The 20,362-nt window shown below is 50.3% G+C and overlaps 2 protein-coding genes across 4 annotated transcripts in view; one reads left to right on the forward strand and one right to left on the reverse strand.

Moving 5' to 3' along the window:
• LOC135257929 (DISP complex protein LRCH3-like) overlaps positions 1-5,910 on the reverse strand; it is a 19,215-nt gene extending 13,305 nt beyond the window's left edge. Inside the window, exons 1-2 of the mRNA XM_064341147.1 lie at positions 5,497-5,910; positions 813-957 (exon numbers count right to left, since the gene is read on the reverse strand). Of these exons, the coding sequence (XP_064197217.1) occupies positions 813-957; positions 5,497-5,740 (389 nt within the window). The 5' untranslated portion in view covers positions 5,741-5,910. The remainder of the gene's footprint in view (positions 1-812; positions 958-5,496) is intronic.
• A 1,882-nt stretch (positions 5,911-7,792) lies between these two features.
• On the forward strand, positions 7,793-19,166 carry LOC135258230 (ATP-binding cassette sub-family F member 3-like). 3 transcript variants are annotated; one of them, XM_064341567.1, is made up of 21 exons: positions 7,793-7,936; positions 8,510-8,657; positions 8,864-8,940; positions 10,080-10,135; positions 10,680-10,777; positions 11,162-11,284; positions 12,496-12,762; positions 12,998-13,078; positions 13,579-13,638; positions 13,767-13,823; positions 13,930-13,952; positions 14,186-14,241; positions 14,497-14,697; positions 14,817-14,893; positions 15,002-15,046; positions 15,180-15,312; positions 15,945-16,033; positions 16,547-16,638; positions 17,051-17,183; positions 17,386-17,473; positions 17,924-19,166. In XM_064341567.1, exons 1-21 carry the CDS (start codon positions 7,831-7,833, stop codon positions 18,080-18,082), a joined length of 2,169 nt encoding a protein of 722 aa, XP_064197637.1. In that variant the 5' UTR covers positions 7,793-7,830; the 3' UTR covers positions 18,083-19,166. The 3 variants fall into 3 exon arrangements, with proteins under 3 accessions (XP_064197637.1, XP_064197638.1, XP_064197639.1); XM_064341568.1 differs by lacking the exon at positions 17,924-19,166 and adding an exon at positions 17,627-17,917; XM_064341569.1 differs by lacking the exons at positions 7,793-7,936; positions 8,510-8,657; positions 8,864-8,940; positions 10,080-10,135 and adding an exon at positions 10,148-10,357.
• Positions 19,167-20,362: the final 1,196 nt, after the last annotated feature.

Consider the following 20,362-nt stretch of genomic DNA (forward strand, 5'->3'; position numbering starts at 1 on the left):
AAAGATGGGCCTTCAGGGCATTACACAACTCTAATAAACACCTTAGATTTACACCCAATACGCTGGTATTTGACTTGCGTTCAATACCATGTTATAACTCACAGGATCATTGCCCACCTGTTATTCAGACTGAGAGAGAGAGAAAGCGTTCTCATGTGAATGCCTGTGTACATCAGACTGCCTGTAGGAGCGTTTGCATGCATGTTGCAGTGAGTGTGTGTGTGTAAGTGTGTCAATGCGTTTGTGTGTGTGTGTGTGTGTGTGTGTGTGTGTGTGTGTGTGTGTGAGTGTGTGTGTATATGTGTGTGTCTGAGTGCGTGTGCGCGCGCACGTGTGTGTGTGATTGAATGTGTGGTACCTGATGTTGAGGTGTGTTAGGGCCTGCAGGTGTGTGCGTGCGTGCGGGTGTGCGGTACCTGATGTTGAGGTGTGTGAGGGCCTGTGTGTGTGTGTGTGTGTGTGTGAGTGAGTGAGTGTGTGGTACCTGATGTTGAGGTGTGTGTGTGTGTGTGCGTGTGTGAGTGAGTGTGTGTGAGTGTGTGGTACCTGATGTTGAGGTGTGTGAGGGCCTGCAGGTCTGTGTGTGTGTGTGTGTGTGTGCGGTACCTGATGTTGAGGTGTGTGAGGGTCTGTGTGTGTGAGTGGGTGTGTGTGTGTGTGCGGTACCTGATGTTGAGGTGCGTGAGGGCCTGTGTGTGTGAGTGAGTGTGCGGTACCTGATGTTGAGGTGTGTGAGGGTCTGTGTGTGTGTGGTACCTGATGTTGAGGTGTGTGAGGGTATGTGTGTGTGTGTGTGTGTGAGTGTGCGGTACCTGATGTTGAGGTGTGTGAGGGCCTGCAGGTTGATCAGGCTCTCAGGTAGGGAGCGCAGGCAGTTCTGATACAGATTCAGACTCTCCAGAGACACAAACATGCACACCTCCACCGGCAGCTCCGGCAGACGATTCCGCGACAGATCTGGAGACGGGGGGGGGGAGAGGGAGGGAGGGAGAGAGAGGGAGGGAAAGAGAGAGAGAGGGAGGGAGAGAGAGAGAGGGAGGGAGGGACAGAGAGGGTGGGAGAGAGAGAGAGAGAGAGAGTGAAGCAGGCCGGCTGGCTGGCACAGACAAACCTGGCCAGAGACTGCAGGCTCTCTGTTGCCCGTGAAACCAAAACAATTTCAAACCAACTGACATTCTACTGCGCAGGAGTACCCAGCAGCACCTACGCCCAGGTTACAGGAAACCAGGAGAACGCCTTCCACCCATCCCAAACATGACTCATGCAGGGAAGACGTCACATCACAGTTATCACAACGGTACATCTACCTGTGCGTGTCTGAAATGCTTGCGTCTTTGTCACATCACAGCTCACACTTGCGCAACCGTGTAATTAGCCATTATACACGAGGATAATGCACACAATGGCAGCGCCGCTACGAGAGTTCTCCTGCCAGGAAAGGACCGCTGATCTGACATCAGGTCAAATTTTAAGAGGGAAAGAGGCATTGATGGATGAGAGAGAGAGGGAGAGACAGAGAGAGAGAGAGGGAGAGGGAGAATGCTCCAGGACCTGGCAGGACGGCGAGTGGTTTACATTCTATCGAAACTCAAAAATATTTATAACGGATTCTACAAAGGGATACACACACACACACACACACACACACACACACACACACAAACAAACACACACACAAGCAAACACACACACACACACAGAAGGCAGGGAGCTGGTACAGCCGCCGGTGAGATCCGCGAACGCCGTGCTATCTTGACAGCCTGTCTCGAACGGGCGGAGCGTAGCGGTCTAATAATACCGCCGCACAACGCTGCCGGGGGGTGGGGGTGGGGTGGGGGGAGTCTGTCTGTCCTGCGGGGGCCCAAGGCTGTCTGTCCTCATCTGCACAAGCACAGCGCAGACTGAGAGCCAACCTGGGACAACCAGAGATAAACAAGATAACACCTAAACTACCACGGGGGGAGGGGGGGGGGGGGGGAGTGGAGGAAAAAGTGGCACCCACTCCAAACAGGCTCATAAATTCAAAACAAGACGTGAAAGAGCGTTAAGATATTTTTATTTCTGTCTGAGGATTAATATTTTTACTCCGAGTTAATCATTGTTTGTAGCGTGTGTGATGTACTGTACTGTGTGAAGCTGTAATGTAGCTGTGTATGATAGTTAATAGTGTGTGTGATGCTGTAATGTAGCTGTGTGTGACAGTTAATAGTGTGTGTGATGCTGTAATGTAGCTGTGTGTGACAGTTAATAGTGTGTGTGATGCTGTAATGTAGCTGTGTGTGACAGTTAATAGTGTGTGTGATGCTGTAATGTAGCTGTGTGTGACAGTTAATAGTGTGTGATGCTGTAATGTAGCTGTGTGTGACAGTTAATAGTGTGTGATGCTGTAATGTAGCTGTGTGTGACAGTTAATGGTGTGTGTGATGCTGTAATGTAGCTGTATGTGATGGTTAATAGCGTGTGATGTATTGTACTGTGTGTGATGGTTAATAGCGTGTGATGTATTGTACTGTGTGTAATGGTTAATAGCGTGTGATGTATTGTACTGTGTGTGATGGTTAATAGCGTGTGATGTATTGTACTGTGTGTAATGGTTAATAGCGTGTGATGTATTGTACTGTGTGTAATGGTTAATAGCGTGTGATGTATTGTACTGTGTGTAATGGTTAATAGCGTGTGATGTATTGTACTGTGTGTGATGGTTAATAGCGTGTGATGTATTGTACTGTGTGTGATGGTTAATAGCGTGTGATGTATTGTACTGTGTGTGATGGTTAATAGCGTGTGATGTATTGTACTGTGTGTAATGGTTAATAGCGTGTGATGTATTGTACTGTGTGTAATGGTTAATAGCGTGTGATGTATTGTACTGTGTGTAATGGTTAATAGCGTGTGATGTATTGTACTGTGTGTGATGGTTAATAGCGTGTGATGTATTGTACTGTGTGTAATGGTTAATAGCGTGTGATGTATTGTACTGTGTGTGATGGTTAATAGCGTGTGATGTATTGTACTGTGTGTGATGGTTAATAGCGTGTGATGTATTGTACTGTGTGTGATGATGTATTGTACTGTGTGTGATGGTTAATAGCGTGTGATGTATTGTACTGTGTGTGATGGTTAATAGCGTGTGATGTATTGTACTGTGTGTGATGGTTAATAGCGTGTGATGTATTGTACTGTGTGTGATGCTGTACCGCAGGTGATGGCTTTCCCAGTCAGGGCCTATATTTATCCCTGCAGCTGCGCTAAGGGATGCAGGAAGCAGCACCGACCCGCGACACGTCTGCTTCCTGTACGGAGCTCTCCCACCGAGACGCGCCGCTCTCAGAAAACACGTGCAGAGAGAGAGACACACGCACACACACACACGCACGCGCACACACACGCACGCGCACACACACACATGCGCAGACACATACATGCGCACAGACACACACACGCGTGCACAGACATACACACGCGTGCACAGACACACACGTGCACACACACACGCATGCGCACAGACACACACACGCGCGCACACACACACACGCATGCGCACAGACACACACACGTGTGCACAGACACGCACATACACACACACACATGCGCACAGACACGCACAAGCACACCACACTCGTGTGCGCGCGCACACACACACTCACACAAATATATAGAAAATCTCACCCACACACAAACACACGCACACACACACGCAGCACACACACGCTCACATGCACACACGCACACAAACACACTCACACACACATGCTCACATGCACACATGCACACGAACACACGCTGTAATCTGGCATCTTGTCACGCCCCTCCGTTCTCACACACACCTTTGGCGTTTTCCCACCTCATAAAATAACTTCAGAGCATGGCACTACCTCAGCTGGGACAGCCAGCACTTGTACACTTATAAAACCAACTAACTGTGCAACACTACACTTCATTGTTTAGTGCTAGTCAGTACTTTGCAGGACTGTGAAATTACTGGTGGACCTTTACAATTTCCCCATTTTATTGAAGTATTGAGTATTTCTGGCCAGAGCATAGCTGATGCTGCTTTGAGGCAAACTGAAACACAAACACACACAAACATACACATGCACACGCACACACACACACAAACCCCCAAACACGCACTCATACACACACACACACACAGGGGCAATTAGATTAATTCATCCTCCTCTTCCACTCGCTGTCCTTCACACCATCCCTCTCTCCATCGCACACCATCGCTTGCTCTGTCCAGACCAACAACCTTTTTTTTACTTGCACTTCCATTACCCAAGGCCATAAGTCTGAAAGGGATGGTTTTGCGTCAAAGTAGCCAGGTTTGTAACCAGAAGGTTGCAGGTTTGAAATTCTGGTGAGGCACAGTTGCTGTACTGTTGTCCAAGGCACCATAATGCTCATTCTATTAACAAATTAATAACCTGTCAAATGCAAAATATCTCCGACCTGACAAAACAGAAGTCCGAAGGAAATTGATTCACGGCGTATTTCATGCATGCGTCTGCGAGAACACTGCAACAAGTGCAACGAGCAATCCCATTTACATGACAGAGAAACGTGGACTCGGCAATGACGGTTTTGGAGTGACAGGAATGACGGGCTGTGGGCACTGGAATCACTCAACACTTGAGCGCGCAGACGCAGCCCTGCACAGACAACGGACGCGCAAAAACAAACTTCAAATTTTCTGTGGCACTCACCCGGGGATATGCACACAGACGACGTCAGCATCTGAAACCCGTAACGCTGCTAACTTCAATGTTCGCATTTCAATTAGTTTCTAATGCTAATTAGACAGGGTGTTGGTCCACACACTTTAAGGCAACGTTATAGGAGCCGCCGAGCGCAACGGGACTGCTCCCACAAGCGAACCGCAAGACAATACAGCAAAATGTCTTGTTTACAATGACTCTGATCCCTGTACACACAATTCAACTGCACAAACAAAACACACTAGACAAGATGAGCTGCTAACGTACGCGGCGTACAGAACTCCAGAGTCAGAGTTGTTACTTTTTTTCACTTTTGCGCATAGCTTCTGATTTGCTGGATACAAACAGCGCAGCTAAGCAGCAGTCAGGAATGTTCTTTTCCGCATCTTGATAATCAGCTATCTCCGTGACTGACTGGCTGGTTTGGCACCCGAAGACCAAGCCGTCGTTATCAAACCAAAGCCGAAACGTTTCCTCTTTCGAAGTGTTACGTTTTGCTCAGGCTCGAATCATGCTCGCCGTAGAGAAACTTCAAAACTTCCACCTCTACCGTCCTGAAGGCGTAAACAGAAACTTGTCCGCCAACTTTCACGCCCGTGTGTACCTCTATCTGCGCTAAAAAACAAGAACCTCTATATACAGACTCCTTGGGCAGAGGTCTAACGGAGAGCTACGCGGAAACCATTAGGGAATGCTGACTGGCTACGTTCTTTAGCTTTCCACACGCTAATCGACTCCCTCCGTAAGTCAACCCCGACCCTCGACCGCTGCATACCGGCCCTTGTCGTGTCGGAGAGGTCGTGGTTAGCGGCGCTCGTCGGGAACTCCTTCAGCTTCCTGCCGCTGAGATGGAGGCAACCGGTGGCCGCCGCTTCGTCCAGTGCCCTGTCAAGAGCACGGTTCCAAGAGGCCGGTCCTGCTGCCCCCAGTCCGTTACCGGCGACTGTCGCCTCTCCGGTACTGCCCACCGTAAAGTTGGGGCCGGGGCTCTCCGAAGACAGCAACACCGCGGCCGCCATTACACAGCTTAACCACCGTCTCTGTCGGACAGCCGCCCGAATTGTGTGCGCATGCGAAAGTACCAAGGGCAGCCTGAAGCACACAGGGGGGAGAGGCTAGTGTGGGCAGTGCTCATGCGCACTGTGAAAACAAATGGTCTGAAGCGCGCGGCTGGCATAAGACTTGATGTGATTGGGATGGCAGGAATACCATCCGCCAGGTTACGGCTTGGCGGGGCATGCCCAATACTTATGTAGCACGGACGGTTTGTACGCTTTTCATAATAATAATGCCGTAGAAAGATTTTTTCTCTCAATAAAGCCGTTACAATGAAAAAAAAAAAAACGAAGCAATGCATTAAAACGATCCCCTGACTGATTTCCCTTAATTTCTCATAATGTATTAGTCATTGATTGGTTGTACTGAGAAAGTAGGGTGATAAAATAAAAAAAAATCAGTGCGAAACTTTGATTTTGTTTCTAGAATGAAAAAACAGTAGTTTCTCAAAACAAAGATCTACACATCCATGGTTTTGCAAACTTGGTACACTACACAAGGGTACACAAAGAATAACAGTACAGGAGACGCCAATTTCTGAAAGAAAGTTGAAAAAGTGGATATTTACCAAAATGAGCTAAAAAGTAAATAATATCGTCAAGCCTGTCACGGCACAAATGATTTGCATACCCAGTTATTTGAGTGTTGTAGTCAAAGTGAGTGGTTGTCAAGAGGAACCATTTTATAGTAGGTCCTCTTTATACAACAGACCTGGGTCTCCATAGGAAACACAGGTTATCATGCATTTGTTCAACGGAATATATGTAGATCGTGCAAAAATATCACGGGTGCTTTACATGAGAGATGTCATTCTAAATTATTCTAACTACTAGCGCACAGTAAAATGTTCAGTGTTAAATCAACGCTTACAGAGTACATATGATCCCCGTTGGACGCATCTATACACTCTGCTAGAGTTTAATAAACACTGGACATTTTACTGTGTGCGCCCTTCAACTTTAACTGCAAGGTAACACCATGCAAATTTGGTTAATATCACGATACGCTGTCAGCGAAACCAAAATAATCATACATGTAAAAAAAAAAAAAAAGACTCCCTCAAATACGGGAGTAAGTTTTCATGCTACATTATATAAGATGGATTTTGCAGCTGTGGTCGAAGTTACATCACTTCCTGTGGGGCGCAAATGGATGCAGACAAAAGCTAAAGCGAAAACAACGCTAAAATTGGTTTGAGTTCACCAGAGGGCCAAGTGAACCGTGCTAATGAAGTCCAGCCAGGAGCCAAATATGTTACGCGCCAAAAACCACAAAATATATCCCTGATGATAAAAACGTCACAGGGCAAAAGCAGTTAAGACTCACATTCATCCACATTTTCAGTGAAATTTTGGTTGTTCTCTCTCAGTCCCTGCTGAAGATCGTGCATTTTGAGAAAAAAAATCACAATATAACAGCAAAGAATAAGTTGTTACTAGGACACTCAGAGGGCTTTCAAGCTCAATGACTGGTGACCTTGAGCTGCGGGACTTCATGAGAAAATGTTTTTTTATAAAGTAGCAAATGTTACTTGAATGAGTGAATGCTGACAGAGTTTACTCGATAATATGTCTTTATGCCTTGCACATCTCAAAACAATGGTTTACCTTTTATCATATTAGGCATTGCTTGGCATGGTCAGCTTGCATGAACAAGAGCAGAGGCGCCAGACTGGTTACTGGTTACCCTATTTTCCCTAATTTAACCAGCTTGGTTAAATTTACATTAGATAAAAAGATTTGCATCAACTTCGCTACAATGTTGCAAAAAAATTGCCAGAGAGGCGTGGCGATTATGACATCACTCGGGTTCCAAATTTGAGAAATTGCGTATGGAAAAGATTAAGAAATAGCACAGTAACGGAAATAAGAATGTAATGAGAAATGCGACCAAAACGATAGCCTTCCAGTAACTCTGTCTTCATGTCAAATCAATAGGCTATGAGAATACGTGAATTGGTTAAATGTAATATAGATCTGCGGCTACTTTACAGTAAAAAACTACAACTCCGACAGTGCACTGTACTTGGAGATACTTTGCTTCTGCAACGCCCATGCGCGTTCCTTGCGGACGTAGCCGGTGTATCATGGCGACATATGTGGATATTCTGAGGAGTGAGTTTCCAGAAATCGATACAGAAGTCTTCGATTATATCACTGGTAAGTCGCAGGAGGTGATCGGATGTAAACTGACAGGTTCCGCACGTTCCGGAATGACTGTCATACACACACGCCATGTTAAACTTCACTAAAGAAACGAACGAACAGTTTGAGATGAAACTGTCTCGGTCGGATCGTAGCTAGCGTTAAGAAAACGGGAAAGGTAAGATGAACGTGGTAACAGCGGCGCTATATGTGCTTAGTTGGTAGTAAATCAACAGTGTGGGACTACTGTTCCGTGCCGTTCGTGTCTCAGTAGCTGAAGCGTAAAAGTGTGTTGGGACGCCAGCGGTGACTGGGGTGTATGTAGCCTCAGATTGCCACTCGGTCCTTCCGACTGCTCTACCACGGTGAGATTACTAGCCATCCATTTCCCGCAACAAACACTCCTAAATCCCTTTTGGACAACAGTGACGATTGAGATCTCGAGCTATCGCGAATATTACTGCGCATGATGAATTTGTCGCAGAGCGAATACGTCACACAAACAATGAGTCATCAGTTGTAATTAGTGTGACTCCCTACGGAGTTTAAAAGTGTGCCCCCCTGTCGTCTCGTGTGCGTGCTCGTCAGGCGTGTTGGACTGTGGCGGGGCGGATTTTGAAGATGGGGAGGAGGTCTTTGAGGCGATCGGAGGCGTGTTGCAGGAAGTGTCCGCGGACTGTAAGAACGAGGAGGACGTCCGCGACATCTGCCTGCAGATGTTCAACACTCTGAAGCTGTGAGTGGAGCCTCTGTCACGATACCACCACAACACATTGTTCCCCCTAAAATCGCCACCCCACTTTTTTTTGGGAATAACTGCTCCTCTTTCTCCATCTCATAAATGTCTGCTCTCTCTTCACCCAGTCAAAAAAAACACCTGCCCCCCTTCTCATGTCTTTGTCCCCTCAGGAATAACTGCCCTCTTCTTTGTGCCCCACTCAGGAATAACTGCTACGCTCCTCAGAAGCAGGTCCTTCTAGATGCTCCGGTGCAGCTGTCTCAGATCTCTGCGGAATACGGTAACAGCCCGCACCCCTGGGGGGGGGGGGGGTGGTCGTCTGTCTATCATCCCACACATCACTGCTCAGCACATGCGTATAATTCCGGTTCTCTCCCAAATGCCCCAGGGGTAAACCTAGCTGTGAACGGCTGCGCCTCCCCCCCCCCCCCCCCCCTTACGGAACACTGCACACCACCCTGCTGAAAAAGATTCAAGCTTAAACCGGCCTAAAGCTGCTCAGACTAGTTTAAGCTGTGTTTCTGACACTTGCAGCTTTGACCGCCAGCCGCTCACCAGCCGACCGGCCTAGCGCACTCAGCTGGTCCGCCAGCTTTGACCAGCTTTGACCAGCTTTGACCAGCTTTGACCAGCTGGAGAGCAGCGTCACACAGCTGGTGCGTGTCACAGACCAGCTGTGGCCCAGCCGGAAGCGTGTGGGAAAACCCAGCGTATAAACCTCGTCCTGAAGCGGCTCAGAATTCCGGCTTGTCTCGCTCGCCGGAATTTTCAGCGAGGGGACACGATTAGCCCGGTGAGCTGAAGACAGCGCGTCCACAGCCGAGGGAACTAAACAGCGCTCTCGCCGAAATCTCGAGGGGAGACATTTTGGTTTGCCGCGGACGGCGACGCCGCTGGCTCCCCGTCGCTGAGCTCCACTACATTCTCTCTCAGTCTGAGCTTCCGCTGACTGCCCCGGCCGATTGTTCGTCCGCGTCGGCTGTTTTGGCCTCGCGTTGGGTGCCACGGTAACGGGGGGCGGGGGGGGGGTGTGACCCGGTGACCCCGCTGAGCTGTTGTAGCACGGCTGCGCCCCCGCCCACGTAAGCATCGTGTCACTTAGCCCATTTAAGCCCGTGGGCAACCCAAAGTTGCCAGAGTCCTCTGCCACTCTTTTTCCATCTGTGAACATTTTTCGGATCGTAGATGCTTATGTAAAAATATGGGCATTAATGGGTTAACGTTGTACAACAAGCAAGTAAAATGATGTGATTTCGAGTGCCGCGATGTCATGCCAGCGTACCTCAGATAAAGGTCAACTTCGGCCCTGACCCCCCCCCCCCCCCACCACCTTTTTTATTCCCATCTTGTCTCCTCCCCCCCTCCCTTTCTTTCTTTCTCCTCTGCTTTCCTCCCTTCGCTTTTTTTTCGCTCCTCCAGACAGCGCAGCGAACGACGTCCAGGGCATCTGGAAGCTGACGAGAGGACAGAGCTCGGTGAGGAGCTGAGGGGGAAAATGGCCGCGTCTTCCCAGACTGCCTCACTGCCGAAAAGAAAATGGCGCCTGGAGAGCAGACCTTTTGTTTTTCCGTGGCTTTGCTGAAAACGCTGGCGACGGAAATAGAAGTGGGGAAAACGAGAGCACACGATCGGATACCCGCATCCTCCGTCGTTTTATGAGTTCACAAATGTGTGGGTGACAGATCTGGATGATTCAGGTTATCCTCCTCCATCGTTATCCAGACAAAAAGAGAGGCCTGAAATGTGATTTCCAGACATGTATACAGAGGTATAAAATACTGAACCACTATCCTTTCCTGGTCTCTGCCCCCCCCCTCTCTCTCTCTCTTTCCCCTCTCTCTCTCTGTCTGTCTCCCTCTCTCTCCCCGTCCCTCTCCCTCCCTCCCTTTTATCTCCTTCGCTCTCCCCGTCTCTTGTTCCTCTCCTTCTCTCTCTCCCCCTGTCCTATCTGTCCTCCTCTCTTCCTTTCTCCTCTCTGTTTCCCTCCCTCCCTCCCTCCCTCCCTCCGGTTCTCCTCAGACGGTGGACTCGAAGAAGCTGGAGAAGGCCGAGGCCAAACTGAAGGCCAAACACGAGAGGAGGAATGAGCGAGATTCACAGAAAACACCCGGCCCTCTGTGAGTCATATGTTCTCTCTCTCTCTCTCTCACACACACACACACACACACACACACATATGTATATACATCACACACAAACAAACACACATACGCTCACTCATTCAGTCACTCGCACATATACACTCGTTTGTATAAATACACACACCTGCGCGCACACACACACTCACTCATTCGTTCACGCACACACACACACACACACACACACACACGCACACCAGGAATAAGTAAAACCTAAAGAGAGCTGTCTTAGTGTTTTACATGGCACAGTCCGATCAGCTTGCCAGCGCAAGCCTTTCTCTGCGGGGCGCAAGCCAGCCGATATCGGGTTCACTGAAGTCAGGAACGCTTCCATCGCACCGTCTCTCTTTCCCTTGCCGTCAGAGTCCTGGAGGAGGCGTCGGCCAGCCAGGCCAGCAACAAGAAGGACAAACGCGTCGACGCGTCCGGGAAGAACCGCAGCTACGACGTCCGCATCGAGAACTTCGACGTGGCGTTCGGGGAGCGGTGAGCGGCAGTCGTCACGGAGACCGGCTCCTTCTCTGCCCGCCTGATTTTACTTCCTCTTCTGAATTCTGTCTCTCTCATCTCTCTCTCTTTCTTTCTCTCACTCTCTCCCTCCTTTCTATCCGTGGTTAGCTCCTTTTATTGCTTTATTAATTATTACGGTAAATTTTTTTAACCTATAAAATCGGAAATAAAAAAACAGGTGATGGCATATGAGAGCCTCATTTACTCACTCAGTGAGTGAGTGAGTGAGTGAGTGAGTGAGTGAGTGAGTGAGTGGTGAGTGGGAGGGGATGCGTGCGTAGTGTAGTGAGTGAGTGGGAGTGAGTGGTAGTGAGTGAGTGAGTGAGTGCGTGTGTGAGTGAGTGGCGAGTGTGGGTGAGTGTGACGTGCGTGAGTGAGTGAGTGAGCGTGCGTGCGTGCTGAGTGAGTGAGTGGTGAGTGAGCGTCGTGGCGTGCGTGTGAGTGATGGTGATGACGTGCGCGTGGTGAGAGTGAGTGAGTGGAGTGGCGTGCGTGTGTGAGTGAGTGAGTGAGTGAGCGTGCGTGCGTGAGTGTGAGTGAGTGAGTGAGTGAGCGTGCGTGTGTGAGTGAGTGAGTGAGTGAGCGTGCGTGTGTGAGTGTGTGAGTGAGTGAGTGAGCGTGCGTGTGTGAGTGAGTGAGTGAGTGAGTGAGTGAGCGTGAGTGTGTGAGTGAGTGAGCGTGCGTGTGTGAGTGAGTGAGCGAGCGTGCGTGCGTGAGTGTGAGTGAGTGAGTGAGTGAGTGAGCGTGCGTGTGTGAGTGAGTGAGTGAGTGTGCGTGCGTGAGTGTGAGTGAGTGAGTGAGTGAGTGAGCGAGCGTGCGTGCGTGCGTGAGTGAGCGAGCGTGCGTGCGTGCGTGCGTGCGTGCGTGCGTGCGTGCGTGCGTGAGTGCGTGAGTGAGTGTGTGTGTGAGTGAGTGTGTGTGTGAGTGAGTGTGTGAGTGAGCGAGTGTGCGTGCGTGAGTGAGTGAGTGAGTGAGCGTGTGTGAGTGAGCGAGCGTGTGAGTGAGTGAGTGAGTGAGTGAGCGTGCGTGTGTGTGCGTGTGTGAGTGAGTGAGTGAGTGAGCGTGCGTGTGTGTGCGTGTGTGAGTGAGTGTGTGAGTGAGTGTGTGAGTGTGTGTGCGCCCGCTCTACGGATAGGCCGTAACTCGGGTCAGACGCGCGCAGGCGGTAACGCAGCGTGATGTGCCAGGTCCCTGCTCCAGGGGGCGGAGCTAACGCTGACGAGCGGGCGGCGGTACGGCCTGATTGGCCGGAACGGGCTGGGCAAGACCACGCTGCTGAGGATGCTGGCGAGCCGCAGCCTGCGGGTGCCCGCCCACGTCTCCACCCTGCACGTGGAGCAGGAGGTGGAGGGCGACGACACGCCCGCCCTGCGGAGCGTCCTGCAGAGCGACGGCGTCCGCGAGGGCCTGCTCGCCCAGGAGCGGCAGCTCAACGCCCGCATCGCCGCCGGAGCGTGAGTGGAGCCGGGGTCACGCGTCACACGACACACACACACCGTCACAAAGGCCGCGCCCAATCGGGTCCTCCGGTCACGAGGTCTGTCTCCCGGTAACTGACCCGTCTGTCTGTCTGTCTGTCTGTCTGTCTGTCTGTCTGTCTGTCCGTCCGTCCGTCCGTCTGTCTGTCTGTCTGTCTGTCTCTCTGTCTGTCTGTCTGTCCGTCTGTCTGTCTGTCTGTCTGTGCCTCAGGGCGGACGGGCTGGAGAGCGTGCGTCTGTCGGAGATCTACGCCAAGCTGGAGGAGATCGAGGCGGACAAAGCCCCGGCCAGGTGAGCCCGGGCACGAGACACACCTGTGCAATGAGACATAGCTGTGTGACTGGACACACCTGTGCGACAAGACACACCTGAGACACACCTGTGCAATGAGACACACCTGTGCAATGAGACATAGCTGTGCAACGAGACGTGAGACACACCTGTGCAACAAGACACACCTGTGCGATGAGACGTGAGACACACCTGTGCAACAAGACGTGAGACACACCTGTGCAATGAGACATAGCTGTGTGACTGGACACACCTGTGCAATGAGACATACCTGTGCAACGAGACGTGAGACACACCTGTGCGACTAGACACACCTGTGCGATGAGACATACCTGTGTGACTGGACACACCTGTGCAACGAGACACACCTGTGCGATGAGACGTGTGGGGGCTTTGGGCGATCGACTGACTCCCTCCTCTCTGCCCTCCCTCTCTCTTTCTCTGCGCCCCCCTCTCTGCCCCCCCTTCCCTCTCTCTCTCTCTCTCTCTCTCTCCCTCAGAGCATCCGTGATCCTGGCAGGTCTGGGCTTCACTCCCAGAATGCAACAGCAGACAACCAAGTAGGTGCCCGCCGCTCGAGCCTGCATGTCCCACGCCGTACGGTACGTAGCCCCCCCCCCCCCCCCGAGAGGGCCGTTTTAAACGGTGAGGGGAGTGACGTGATGTCACACTTGTGTGTCCCGCACAGGGAGTTCTCCGGGGGCTGGAGGATGAGGTTGGCGTTGGCCAGAGCGCTCTTCGCCCGGTGAGTCATCGCTTACTTCCCGCCCTTGTCTGAGGTAGAAAACGCCCTCTGAGGTACTAACCTGAGCCTGAGGTGGCTAATGTCTTCTCTTTCCCTCTCCTTCTAGGCCTGACCTGTTGTTACTCGATGGTGAGCAGAATTATTTATTTATTTATTTATTTATTTATTTTCCTCCGGTGAACGTGCTTTCGCAAATCGTTCAAAATGAAAACGGATTCAGTGGTTGTATACTCCAGGTCAAGGATGCGATGGTTTGAAAATGCCGTTTTCTGTGGGTACTGCATTAACAGTATCTTCTGTTTTTTGTTTTGTTTTTTCTATTTTCTTTCTCTGTCTTCCTCCTCTCCTCTCCTTTCCCACAGAGCCTACTAACATGTTGGACGTGAGAGCCATTCTTTGGCTGGAGAACTATCTGCAGGTATGCACACCTTTGGGCTGATTAACTGATTCCCGTTGTACTGTGAGTTGGTCATCTCCATGATACGACATCATAATTTAGAGGCGTTTCCATGCACTAGTGTGTTAAACAGCTGCTGGGTAGTGACGTTGGTTAAAAAGGTGTCAAATGATGAAACCATTTTGAGGTCTTCAGCCATAGGGGGCTCGTTTTAGCATTAAACGTTTGGGTACGCCTACCGTAAAGCCTGCAGTGACCACCTCGACCCCTCCACAGACGTGGCAGTCAACCATCCTCGTGGTGTCCCACGACCGGAACTTCTTGAACGCCGTGGTAACCGACATCGTCCACCTGCACTCTCAGCGACTGGAGAGTTACCGCGGCAACTACGAGAACTTTGTGAAGACCAAGGAGGACCGCCTGAAGAACCAGCACAGAGAGTACGAGGCTCAGCTGCAGTACAGAGAGCACATTCAGGTACGATGCAGACACACACACACACACACACACACAAGAACATAGACTGAGTGAGAGTGACAGATATACTTACTGTTTTCCTCTCTCCCTTTCTCCATCTCTCTCTCTCTCTCTCTCAGGTATTCATCGACAGGTTCAGGTACAATGCTAACAGAGCCGCCCAGGTGCAGAGCAAGCTCAAACTGCTGGAGAAACTGTGAGTTCCTGCCCCACCCTTCCCTCCCCGTTCTCCACAATCCCACAATGCACCTGTGTCCTCTCTCTCTCTCTCATTAAAACCCCACTCTGCTTCCTTTCATTCCAGGCCGGAACTCAAACCCATAGAAAAGGAGTCTGAAGTTACGTTAAAGTAAGGCATGAGTCATGAGTATTACACGTATTACACTGAGTATTACGTACAAGTATTACGTTGAGTATTACATACAAGTGTTACGCGGTTTTTGTTGTGTTGTATATAGTGAAGCGTGCCGTCTGTCTCCCAGGTTCCCCGATAACTTTGAGAAGCTCTCCCCGCCGGTGCTGCAGCTGGACGAGCTGGAGTTCTACTACAGCCCAGAGCAGCGGCTCTTCGGCAGGCTCTGCGTGTCCGCTGACCTGGAGTCCCGCATCTGCATCGTACGTAACCGGCGGGGACGCCCCCCCCGCTAACACCGCCGCTGCTGCTCGTGTCCGTCTGCAACGGCACGGCTGGCGCACTGCAGCTAACGTGCTACGGCTAGCGCACTGCAGCTAATGTGCGTCTGTAACGGCACGGCTAGCGCACTGCAGCTAACGTGCTACGGCTAGCGCACTGCAGCTAATGTGCGTCTGTAACGGCGCGGCTAGCGCACTGCAGCTAACGTGCTACGGCTAGCGCACTGCTGCTCATGTGCGTCTGCAATGGCACGGCTAGCGCACTGCAGCTAACGTGCTATGGCTGCTGCTACTGCCTCTGCAGTACTGCGGCTACTGCAGTGCCCATGCTACCATCCTATGGGTATGGTACTACTATGGCTTGCTACTCCTGCTACAGTACTAACAGTGCTACAGTACTCTGTGTCTCGCTTTCCTCTCTCAAATTCAAATTTTCAAATTCAAATGCTTTATTGGCATGACATATTTAAAAATACATATTGCCAAAGCGTAGTGACAACTCTCTCTCTCTCTCTCTCTCTCTGTATCGCTGTCTCTCTCTCTCTCCCTCTGTCTCTCTCTCTCTCTCTCTCCCTCTCTCTCTCTCTCTCACTCTCTCTCTCTCTCTCTCTCAGGTCGGTGAGAATGGAGCAGGGAAGACAACCTTGCTGAAGTTGCTGATGGGAGATCTGACGCCTGTTAATGGGATCCGACACGCCCACCGGTGAGTTTTTACACGCCCACATTTGAGTTTGACACGCCCACATTCGAGTTTGACACGCCCACAGGTGAGCTTGACACGCCCATAGGTCATATCGATGCACGATTGCGTGACGTCTTCTCCTGTGAGCACAACATCTCCGCTCCCAGGATTGCTTCTCTGTACCCCCCCGCCCTCTGAAGCTGTGTCTCTGAGACAGCGGTTGCAGTATGTATCACCAGTCCTGATGCCAGTCAGGCCAGTGCCTGTTGCGTTCGGAGGTCTATCTTGGGTACTTGGGGTTTTTGCGATGATCAGTGACTTTTGTTATGTGGATTAACGTTTACGTTCGTGACGCCTTCATTTAGCAGTGATGGGTATGCACTTCTGAAACAAATATCTTCTGCCCCCCCCCGTGGCACGCCCGCAGGTGGTGTAAGAACGGTCTCTCTCGCTTGGAAGCGAGAAGGTGTGAGCTTTTACGCTCGAGGTGTGGGGCATAAATGATGTAATGGTGTGTGTGTGTGTGTTTTACAGGAACCTGAAGATTGGCTACTTTAGCCAGCATCATGTAGACCAGCTGGACCTCAATGTGTGTTCAGTGGAGCTGCTACTCAACAAGTTCCCAGGTACTATTTCAGCGCACGCACGCATGCATGCACACAACACACCACACCACCCACACACCACCCACACACACACCATCGTCCTGATGCCACCCCCATACTTTGCTCCATCTCGATTCCCTCAGATCACTTTATTCTCTCTCCTTCCACCCCCATCCCCTTCTTCCCTCCTCTCTTCCTTTCCCTCCCTCTCTTTCCTCCCCCTCGCTCCCTCTCTCTTCTTCTCTCTCACTCCATCCCCACTCTTTCTCTGTCTTACTTTCCCTCCCTCTCTTTCTCTATCCCTCCCTCTCTTTCTCTCCCCCTCCCTCTCTTTCTCTCTCCCCCTTGCTCCCTCCCTCTTCTCCCTCACTCCGTCCCCACTCTCGTTCTCTCTCTTACTCTCTCTTACTCTCCCTCCCTCCCCCCCCCCCAGGCCGGCCGGAGGAGGAGTACAGGCACCAGTTGGGCCGGTATGGGATCACAGGCGAGCTGGCCCTGCGGCCGGTGGCCAGTCTGTCGGGAGGACAGAAGAGCAGAGTGGCCTTCGCCCAGATGACCATGCCCTGGTACCTCAGTCTGTCCGTCCCTGCGTCTGTCCGTGTACCCGCTTTGCCTGTCTCTGTCTGTCTGTCAGACCTCCAAATCGTCCCTCTGGGTCTTGCCTGTCTGTGACTGTTGTCTGTTTTTAAATAAGTTTATAAATCTTTCCTATCTTTCCTCTCCCCCTTTCCCGTTGTCTCTCCCTCTCTCCTCCTCACTTCCCCTCAGTCCAAATTTCTACATCCTGGACGAACCGACCAATCACCTGGACATGGAGACGATTGAGGCCCTGGCTAAAGCACTCAACAGTTTCAAGGTACAGAATCCCGGCTCTCACCCCTCCTATTTCTTTCTGTCTCTCACAATGTTTCTCTGTTTCTCCCTCCCTCTCTCCCCTCCCTCCCTCCCTCCCTCCCTCCCTCCCCTCCCTCCCTCTCTCTCTCTCCCCTCCCTCCCTCCGTCTCTCTAGATCTCCAGGAGCAGCGTTGGGCAGTCCTGTATTAAGGGATGTATTAGATTAATATTTTTAGTTTTTATGGTCACTGGGCTGGGATTTCAAGCTCTCCTGGTGTGGTGGAGTGTTTTATTGCCCTGTACCCAGTAATGGGGGAGTGAGCTTTCACGAACCCCATATTAGGTGGAGCTGTAGTCATGAAGTATTTCTCTCCATGGCAAAGCGCCACGATTGGTTGAAATCAGTGAGTGACTGATGTCATGCAGTAGCCCCTCCCACTCTGCTGACCGTGGCCGACTGTGTTTCTTTCAGGGGGGGGTGGTGCTGGTCTCTCACGACGAGCGGATGATCAGGCTGGTGTGCAAGGAGCTGTGGGTGTGCGAGGGGGGGGCGGTGCGGCGCCTGGAGGGCGGGTTCGACGAGTACCGGGACGTCCTGCAAGAGCAGTTCCGCAGGGAGGGGTACCTCTGAACCCGTGCGCGCGCCGCCCCCCCCGCCCCGCCCGCGCCCAACGACATGTCCGCTACGTACGAGGGAACGTCTCCGTAAAAAACGCCAAAAATGTTTTTTTTTTTTTTTTTAAACTGCAAAGTTAAAAACTGCCTACAAAAAAACTACGGATACGACTGTCCCGACTCAACCCCGCCCGGCAACTCAACCCGACTCGAAACGACGAACGGAACCTGTGACCGCGCGGCCAGTTCGAAACCCGACTGCGGAAACCCAGCTACGACGAATCGTCTCGACCTCACCTCAGATTTGGCTGCGAATCACCTGAGGTTACACTCCCCCAACCCCCCCCCCCCAGCACCGTGGTTTGGCCTACGTTCATTCAGAATATAGGAAGAAAGTAGAGGGATTTAAGTGATAAAAAAATGATCCCAGATTGGGAGTGCCCCGCAGAGTGGCGATAGTTAGTTCAGGTGTAGTCTGAAGAGATGAGTCCTCAGACCACTATGGAAGTTGGCAAGAACATCTTGGTGGTGGTTGGGGGGGGTATGGGGGGGGGGGGGGGGAGTGGTTACAGTGCATTTGGATCTCTCTGTGAAGACTGACAGCAGTGGGCAAAAGTCAGGCTTCTCTTTCGAGAACTGAGGTCTTTTGTGTGTATGTACAAGGAGGGGTAGGGGTGTGGGGGGTCGGGGGTTATACACATAAGGGGCTTGCCATTAAATTGTTTTTACGTGGGGTAGGGCTTATGGTGTTCTGTCCCTTCTTAAACTGTCAGTATTCCAGCCTAATGGCCAACGCTCATGTGATGTTTTAATGATGTTTTTATAATGTTGCAGAAAGGTTGCGAGAATCTTTCACAGCATGGGATTCCTTATGGGGCCATTGTAATGCCCTTTAGTCTTGTTCCTGGGACCCCCACCTCAGGTAAAGACAACCCCCCCACCCACCCAAAAAAAAAGACTATGCAGGAGGAAAAGTGCTATACAGACATTTAAGGAGATCAGAAATAATCACGGGGGTCTCATATTTTCACGCTGTAACTTATAAATACCTGATTTAAATGTTCACAATAACAGTGCTAATAAATGAGTACATAGAACTACGTTGGTGGTGTTTGTCGGTTGCGTTACATTCTTTGTTGTGCGTTCATTACACCGACGCCACTGTCACCTGGAAGTGACATCATTTTTAAACCAATGTTTATTCACATGACAAAAAACGAGGGTCCTTCATCAAGTGGATGTCCTTATGAAATGAATTTTTCCGCCACCTAGTGGTAAAGTGAATTACACACAGGATTTATTTATTTATTTATTTTTATTTTTATTTTTTTGGCGGGGGGGAGACACACCCCCCCTCCCTCAGTAAGGATTGGTAACAGACGACTATTTCTAGGACGGCTACTCGATTCGAAGCCAAAACGCACTAAGCATACGAGGAGTGCCCCATATTGTGGCTCACGGTCTACAAATAGCCTACAACTGATGTGTTCTGAAAGATGCATCGATTGTTTTGGTACTGATTGGGACAGTTTTTGGGTTTTTTCGGGGGAGGGGGCGTGGCATTTTTCATTAATCTACTGTTCTCTGTCGTCTTTTTTTTAATGGTGAGGCAGTTAGCGGTATATATCCCTTGCTATATCTGAAAAAAAAGATACGTCAATTGTTTTTGTATCCTACTAATTAGGACTGTTTTTGTTTTTGGGTTTTTTATTTTTGGGAGGGGGCGTGGCATTTTACATAAAACTACTGTTCAAATGTTCTCTGTCGTATTTTTAATGTTGAATCAGTTGGCGCCATATATACATAAAAATGTGCTGAGTAGCCTATGTATATATAAGTCAAGGCTTTTTTGGATAATTTCGACGGGTCGATATTCACGCAGCATTTACAAGGACAATGCTCGATTATTAGCTAGGTAACGTCAGCTATCGCTGGAGGAGACCGACATTGTGCATTTGCAGTAGACCTGACCATTGTTCTTACATGTGGGTTAGCCTGATTGTAACATGCATGGCTGACATATCGACTAAAACATTTAAGTGAATAGTTTCTGAACAGCATAAAAAGACGGAAGATGGGCTAACGTACACCATGTGCCATAGCCACAGACAGAATATCGAAGCCTTGTAAAAAAAAAATCAATCAGTGGCCAACCCATAAAACCAGTAATGAAAATTCGGTGGTAGGTTATATTTAATTTCATAACGGAATCAGACAGTTTAATCCTGCGCGTAAACTCCAAAAAAAACCCAAACAAGATCAGCAAAGCGGCAGACTTGAGCCATTCTGCTAGCAT

Source organism: Anguilla rostrata, chromosome 6 (assembly GCF_018555375.3).
Source record: "Anguilla rostrata isolate EN2019 chromosome 6, ASM1855537v3, whole genome shotgun sequence".
NCBI classification, from domain to species: Eukaryota; Metazoa; Chordata; class Actinopteri; order Anguilliformes; family Anguillidae; genus Anguilla; species Anguilla rostrata.

Excerpts from the sequence above, each read along its gene's own strand:
- LOC135258230 (XM_064341567.1), top strand. The coding sequence starts at position 7,831 with ATGCGCGTTCCTTGCGGACGTAGCCGGTGTATCATGGCGACATATGTG. Across the intron at positions 8,941-10,079 it reads TCAGATCTCTGCGGAATACG|ACAGCGCAGCGAACGACGTC; the intron begins GTAACAGCCCGC and ends TCGCTCCTCCAG. Across the intron at positions 14,894-15,001 it reads CTCAAACTGCTGGAGAAACT|GCCGGAACTCAAACCCATAG; the intron begins GTGAGTTCCTGC and ends CTTTCATTCCAG.